This window comes from Bombus terrestris, chromosome 6 (assembly GCF_910591885.1).
Source record: "Bombus terrestris chromosome 6, iyBomTerr1.2, whole genome shotgun sequence".
Lineage (NCBI taxonomy): Eukaryota > Metazoa > Arthropoda > Insecta > Hymenoptera > Apidae > Bombus > Bombus terrestris.
Window position 1 is genome coordinate 11,775,542 of NC_063274.1, and position 8,138 is coordinate 11,783,679.

The following is an 8,138-nucleotide window of genomic DNA, read 5'->3' on the forward strand; positions in this document are numbered from 1 at the left end:
ATTTTCTTTGTCCCGATCAATTTTTTCAAAAAATGAAAGAAAATATCTCTGTTCAGTTGATAAAGGTTCCAAGTTCTCGGTAGTTGACGCGTTAATAAGAGGACCGTGTTCAAAGTAAATAGTGATGTAAAGAGCAAAGAATGCAAGGGGTTAATGGGAGCGAGGTCTCTCCCTGTGGTTAACGCCATTTTCTAATCCGTCGTTCTTGTTCGTTGCAGGAAAACGTGCTTCTGAAACAGCGGGGATGCAGCTCGATTAAGGTGATAGATTTCGGATCCTCGTGTTATAGTCACCAGCGTGTATATACATACCTTCAGTCCAGGTTTTATCGAAGTCCAGAAGTGATTCTGGGTCTCCCATATGGTACGCCGATCGATATGTGGAGTTTAGGCTGCATTTTGGCCGAACTTTACACCGGTTGCCCGTTATTCCCAGGCGAGGATGAGATCGAACAGCTTGCCTGCATCATGGAAGTTCTTGGCCTTCCGCCGGAACATATTATCGATCATGCGACTCGTCGCAGGCTTTTCTTCGGTGAGTAGAAACACGAAGTGGGGATGTTCTTATTATGCGTACTGTATCATTGAGAAGTTGATAAATTATAGTGGTAGAAGAGGGAAGGATCTTTTATTAAGGATATTGGGCAGGGTTGATACGTAATTGTATAGCTAAAATCGAAAGGATCGGTTTCAGATCCGAAGGGAAGTCCTCGATGCGTGACAAACAGCAAGGGCAAGAAAAGGTGGGCTGGTAGCAGGAATCTTGCCATAGCTCTCCGTTGTACTGACACACTTTTCGTTGACTTCGTTCGCAGATGCCTCGAGTAAGTTTCTTCTGATAATTTTTGATTACGTTCTTGCCGTCCTGAAAAAAGGAGAGAATCGCGAAAGATTATTTATCGCGTGTTCGTTTTGGAGAAATTTTGATTGATATATGACTTATACAGTACGTTTTCATTATACGTAATTTATAATTTCTTCTTCAATATAAAATGGGGACATTTAACCGCTATCTCGCAGGTAATGCAATTACTCTAAACAGTTAATAAGAAAGCGAGAAAATATATTAAACGAGAAATTAAAAAATGGATCTCCAAATGAAATAAAACATTTTATTGAACACAAAAGAACATTCGCATTATTTATTGGATAAGACTTGTAATACATTTTGCTCCCTTAAGACTAAAAATAACAATCTGGATCCTGTTCCAAAGAATCGACACGAAGTCATCTGGCTTGAAAGACACATAAAGCACGGTCATTAGCTCGTTCAAACATCGTCATCGCGCTGCAGAGAAACGTTTCTAACGAAAGTGTATTCCTCTTTTCCGACAGGTGGGATCCAAAGAAGCGCATGACCCCCGACGAGGCAATGCGTCATGAGTGGTTGAACTCTTCTTCCTTTCACGTCGGCTCCTCGACGTCGACGATAGCCGCGTCGACGGTAAACGCGAACACGAATGCGAACGCGAACACAACGAGCATGGAAACCTCGTCGCAGTCCGCCCACGCTCAGACGGTGAGCGTGACGGTAAGCGCGCCGAGGCAACGGGCGACCACCGTCGAGGATCCTCCGTACCCGATGTATCGTCTGTGCAAGGGACGTAAGTACGTGCAGAGGATCAGTACGACCGAAACCACCGACAACGCAGGTCTCGTAGTGAAAAGCAAGCTGAACGGAAGCGCGAGCAGCCACGCGCTCGCGAGTAGCACGCAGACCACTACCTCGAGGCACGCTTCGACCGGCGATATCGTCGCGAGTCTGGATCCAAATCTCGACGATTCCGGTACGTTTTTACCGCCGATATTGTGAAATCGGTTTTGCGCTACCCACTTCTAGATGCTTTCGCGTGTCGCGATCGAACAACACTCGCTCTCCGACATACACCGAGATGATATATGAAAAGATTGTTTTATACACTAATTATTGTAAGAAAATGACAGGCGTATGTTGGTCACTTTTTTTGTTAGTTGAAACAAATAACAGGTTGGATGGCTGATTTGGTCACGACAATAAAAAGCAAGCCACGTACACATACACAAACGCACGGTCGTTCGTACGACCGGTTAAGACCAAAATAATCCACAATTCATGAATTTATCAATTACGATGATGGCACTCTTATGAAGATGGATAATTCACGAGTAGCGAGTTTCGATATCCGGTGTACTCGAAGAGTGAGAGAAAAGAAACCCTTGGGAATGATACATGACATCGAGGCACGTAGAATTGGCTGGCTGTGGATCTGGCCCCGGATCATTATCGATGCCAAAAGACTAGTCTAGTGATTTCTTGCTAGTCTCTCGGCGTTGTATCGAGGCCAAAACAATACGACGAGGCGCGCGCGCGATGCGAACAACGAGCAGCATGATTTTTAATTATAGTAGAAACGGAGAACGCGGTCGTTTCGGTTCGTTCAGTCGCGACTGACAAAAAAAGGAATTAAAGAAAAAAAAAAAAAGAGGAGAATAAATGAAATCTGATCCCAGCGGCCCCAACGTCACTCAGGTAATATCGTAAACGACGCGCGTGCACCGATATCGTAGAAGTCGATCGGAAGTAGAGTTTCGTTCCCTCACTCCCTATCCAAAACGTTCACTCCTTATCCTCCAAGTGTTTAGCGAGAATTTTGCTACTGTAGCCGAGACGATACGTGTTTTTTATTTTTATTTTTTTATTTTTTTTCTCTTTTTTTGCAAACCGCGAGTCGAGCAAAAGAGAGGATCGTTTGCCGCGTGCACACTTTTTCCAACGATAACGATCACATCAGCGCGTCGTTCATCGAGAGGGACAGAGAGAGACTATCAACATGAACGACGCGCCTCTCATTCGCACAGTTGCCCCTGTGTTTCGAATGATTCATATAAAAAAAAAAAACATATATATAATTCTATAGGCGCAAACGATCGTCGCGATTAGTAACATTGTAAGAAAAATTCGATTCGCAATCGACGAGCGCAAATTAATGTTATGGTTACTATATATAAATATATACATATGTATACTGTATGTATACGAAGAAATATGTATGAGGAACGCAGCGAGAAAAGGGTGAATGCGTTTTTAACAACGAGATTACCGCGCAACACGAAATTTTCTCATCGAGCATTATGCAGCATCGAATCGCGGTTAAAACGTGGAGAAAGAAGTTTAAAAGAAAAAAAAGAAAGAAGATAAGTAGAACCTGAGTCGTCTGAAACCCCGTGACAACAGGGTCGTACCGATTAATAATGAAACGTCAAGGCAAACCTCGGTGAGAAAGGGAGAGAGTGCGTGTGAGCGAGCGAGAGAGAGAGAGAAAGAGAGAAAGAAAGAGGCGAAACTCCTGGAAATGGAACATGTGCCCCAGTTTCAACGAGGCCTGAGTAGTCTTATTGTGATATTAATCTACCACTGTCTTTTACGTAGATCTCTGATATTAAGAAGTAAATCGCTATAATTAATGATGATCTTTTTTCATTCTTTACTATCAATCATTATTTTCTTAATATTGATTTATCGCTCTCGCTATTATCGCAAGATTACATAATGACGATATTAACGAAGTTATTCAATGAATAGTAACACAGAAAGATAACATTATTATTATTATCATTATTATTAATTATTATTATTGTTATTACTATAAGGATTGTACAGACATAATTAAGCCTTCAAAACCCAACAATTCACAGCACGCATTCGCTTCTTCTTTAACTTTCATTCTTTTTTTTTTCATACTTTGATTTTCCTACAATAGAAGGTATGTTTTAGAAATGAGTCGCATGAAATTTCTTCACCACATTGTTCTTCGCATAATTTTTTATCACAGTTACTACTATATTACGGTATGATTTCTCGTCCCAAACGAGATATCAGCATCGTGTTCTTTTTCTGTTCTATTAACCGCCTCAATTTCTCACTATTTCTCATTGTATTTTCACTGTTAAGTTAGCCAATCATTTTAGAAATCGCATCTCTTCGATCATCGATCGACTATTAAAGATTAAGATCGAAGATTCGTGTTATCTTTTAGCGTAAATGCGAAGGATTTGAAGGGAAATAAACCTCTGTATCGTGTAATATACATTGCCTCGACACATACACATATACACACATAACATACACGCGCGCGCGCGCGGCAAAGAGAAGAAGAAACAGTGTTTCCGCTCGGTGTTCAAAAAATCACAATGAAAGTTCAACTAAACGAGAAAAAAAGATATACTCGTAGTTACGATAAATATCATTAGCGTTATCCGTATACTTATAATTGTTCATTATTAGTAATCTTCGACACATATTTTGCCGAGCGTTATTTTTTGCGTTTCGACTGGTAATATAATTAGATAACAAAAATCGCTTCTTATAAGGATGTAAGCGTAAGTTGTCTTCGAGCATTTCGTCGCTGAGCCTCGAGAGGCTATGATGATTCCGACAGTCAAAGCCGTGTGTGAAAATATTAAAACGCATGTACAGGATGGCAGGGAAAAGAACGGAAGAGAAACGAAGTATATTCGTATAACAAAGACTGAAGTAATATACAGCGTCACTTCTCTTAGAATTTTATTTAAAGACATAAACTTCGATCATTTATAATAATAACAAGATACATTTTTATCGTATAAGTACCTACCTACTTTTGTCGATTAAACGACCACAGCCTGTAATGCATTTTTCTTATCTTTCTCACGTTTTTCTTGCATCCTAAAGAGTGTAAGGAGGAAGATGCAACTTGACCGCAGCATGACGGCTGTGTTCTGTTTTTAAACTGCATGTTTCTTCTGACTTTTGCGTGTTTGGACATTATGATTTTAAAACTATGACTGATTCGTTCAAATACCTCTGATTAACGTTTTTAATTAAACGCATCTTTCCTAAGCATCCGTTTGGTTTGTTTGAGACAAAATCTTGGACATGGCGTAATGGAAGACAACTTACATTATATGAAAGATAAATAGATATATTATGGAAGATGCTAAAGAGAAGAATGTAGGATAAGGTATTCGAAACATGTGTGGATATCTTTGTTCTCTTCTAATATAGAGTAATTCTTAGCAAGTTGATCAAATCAGATTGATTCAAAGGTAGAAATCCTGGAACAGACTTGAATTATAAGTTTGTTATAGTAGTATACTAAATTAACTATACTAGTATACTAAATTGAAAGTTTTAAAAATCGTTCGGAAAAATTTAGAAAGATATTCAAATATTTTTTACATACCTTATCCTATAAGAATAAAAGACGAACTCGCGTTACTTAATAGCCGATATGTAAGATAGCGTTAATTTTTTAACACGTTTACCATGTGGAGAATATATTTTAAATATCTCGCGGGTTTGTAAATCTTCTAAAAATCGAATTGGTTGATTCAAAGTGCGTAACGAACGGTTCTAAATTCGCAGGCGTCACCGGAACGAGAAAAAGAGAGAGAGCTGCCCACAGAAGCACTTTGTTCGACTATAGTCAGAGCAGCGAGTCCAACATTTAACGACCGTAGTATCTAAGCCACATTTACACAGCACACATACGTTCAGACACACACACGGGACAAACACACAGACAGATTTATAGCAAAACAAGAAATATCAAATTGTGTATAATAACTAACATTAGAGAAAAGAAAAAAAAATAACGCGTGTGCGTCCGTATGCATATGTGCGTGAGAACGAACGAAAAAAAAAAAGAAAGAAAGAAAGCACAGAAATGCAAGAAAAGGAAAAAAAGCAAGGAAGTTACGTGTTACGGAGAGAATGCGTCCAGCGAGAATGCGTTACATTATCGCATATACATATATACATATACAATTTTACGTGTTAAGTAACCCACGCGGAAGCGAAAAAAACGAGTTAAATATAGGATATCCATTTAGAAAATAAATAGAGAAGACCGTTCAAACAACGTAGCTCCAGTACATGGAGTCCTCTATTCCCCTTTACTCTTCCCCCCGGCACTGTTCGATCGTCTACAATTGCATCGATTAAATCGTTTGTCAGATTTTCAATTCAGGGAAAAGAATATCTTTTCGATGATAATCATCCTTCGATTCTTCTACATGTTACAACGATGACATCTGATCGTCTATGTTCGATGAATTTATATCATCGAACATCGTTTATCGAGTGCGGTGAATGCATATATGTGTCCGATGAATATAATTACACGGCATGACTGCCGCTATTTCACGCGCAAGAGCATACGTTCAGTGTCCAACGTGCAGTAGAAGCAAAAGAATTATATGCTTAAATAAACAGTTACCAATCATTCGATCGAGAAGCATGCCAAAACATCATCTTTGTCGTATCGGTTTCTAAGATAAACGATTTAATCGAATAGCATTTGACGCGACAAATCTGCAAGTACGAAAAACATGAGATCGATTTGATAAGCATTTCTATCTTTCGACGTGTTTCTTCGTTCTTACAGAGTCGTTCACGTCGATTGTACAGTCCCTGAGTTTTTAGTTGTGTTCACTATATTGTATACAGTGGGATCAAATTACATGCGTTAGAATCGACTAATCTATGTAAAAACTGATCGTCTCGCGTTGAAGACATGCGCGCTCGTACGCGTATCACGTGAGGCGAGATATGCCTAAAAAGCGTAAACAAAAGTAAATAAAAAATATTAAAATATACTTCCTTTAGAGGTAAAAAGATGTAAGAAGATAAACAAGAAAATGGAAAAAAAGGAAAGAAGAAAAGGAAGATATAAGACAAAGAGGTGTTTGAGCTTGAATAATCAATCGATGTATTCTCTAAAATGGAATTTCTTATGTCAAATTCGATTGGATTGGGAAAGAATCATCTTGTCATCCGGGTTTCTGATAGCCGGAATGACGTGGACATACAAGGCAGTCGCTTTCTAGTCCGAAAATGTGTTACAAGAAAAAAAAAAAAGGTGGGGTCTAAAACTCTAAAAAGGTCTAAACTTTTACTAGAGAATAAAAAGGGAAGACTCTCTTTCAGGCTTCAGCGTGGAATGCTCTTAGCGTATGTCTGTTAGGATCAGCGTGTAACTAATTATCGAGTTAACGACGTGATTAGATCTATCGAATTCAATTAGATAGTTATTGTGTGCATATATGGCGAGATCATCGCCATCGCCGCGACCGTCCCTTTTCCCCCTCCCTTTCTGGACGTTCAATTAATTCATGAAATTTATCGTTGTGACGATTTATTGTTCTTACTCAGTGTATCCCAATAGGACAATCATTAATAACAAATTTTGTGTTAGTGTCAAATTCTCGTAGTTAAGCGTGTGTGGAACTTCAGATAGCGAGTTTATTGTTCTCTTTTTCATCGAAATCTGTACCATTGTTCTTGAGGATTCTGTGCGCTGTTGCCGATCGAAAGAGAGACTACAACGGGATTTGTAAATTTCCTCCGCATTGCGCCGTACGTTTCCGTCATTGTCGAGTTCTCTTGATATGATTAGATTTCATGTGGTTATAACATAGAACATATTCCTCGAAGTAAAAGCATGTACAAAATGTAATAATAAATATATCTTTGGTAACGAGACACAGATTTTTTGCATGTTTGAAACAAAGATTGATATAGCGTAAATTCCAATCGTGATCTTCTTTAGCCGATGTATTAGCGTATGTTACTTTTCGGTTGTTATAGCAATTAAACGTATATACATAAATATATGTGCGAGAATTCTGATTCGACGTGTAACGAGATGAGCTTTGCAAAATAAGAAAGAAAAACGAAATATAATATCGGGAGGGGGAAAGGATATCCACAGAGAATAGATGAAATATAGGAGGAAATGAGAGGAAGAGAGAGAGAATGAGAGTGAGAGAGCAGGAATTGATAACGATGATCTGTAACAATTGTAACTCGACATTGAACAGCAGGAAAGATCTTGTTATACCGCGCAAGTGTGAGTTCGTCAATTTCTGCCCAACTTAATTATAGTGAACGAAGAGAAGAATTGCTAATAATTAAAAAAAAATGATTATGATAATGACATTAGTATATGTAACGATACAATACTGAAGCATCATCATCTTTTGTATCATTTGTTCGTTTGTTTTTATCTTACTGCGTTTGTCTTTCATTATTAATGCAATACCAAGATGACTCGGTTTCGACACGATATCTTGTGTGTAAATATATACTAATAAAAAATACAAACATAAAACTGTGTTATT

At 38.5% G+C, this 8,138-nt stretch overlaps 1 protein-coding gene across 3 annotated transcripts in view; it reads left to right on the plus strand.

The window, feature by feature from the left end:
* Positions 1 to 8,128, plus strand: part of LOC100643889 (probable serine/threonine-protein kinase dyrk2) — a 263,981-nt gene extending 255,853 nt beyond the window's left edge. For 2 of the 3 annotated variants that reach the window (XM_012309525.3, XM_012309527.3), the window contains 4 exons: positions 219 to 534; positions 694 to 823; positions 1,335 to 1,786; positions 5,383 to 8,128. In XM_012309525.3, coding sequence (XP_012164915.2) covers positions 219 to 534; positions 694 to 823; positions 1,335 to 1,786; positions 5,383 to 5,468 — 984 coding nt within the window. In that variant the 3' untranslated portion in view covers positions 5,469 to 8,128. Of the gene's footprint in view, positions 1 to 218; positions 535 to 693; positions 824 to 1,334 lie in introns of all 3 variants that reach the window. The other variant, XM_012309528.3, reaches the window with a different exon arrangement.
* Positions 8,129 to 8,138: the final 10 nt, after the last annotated feature.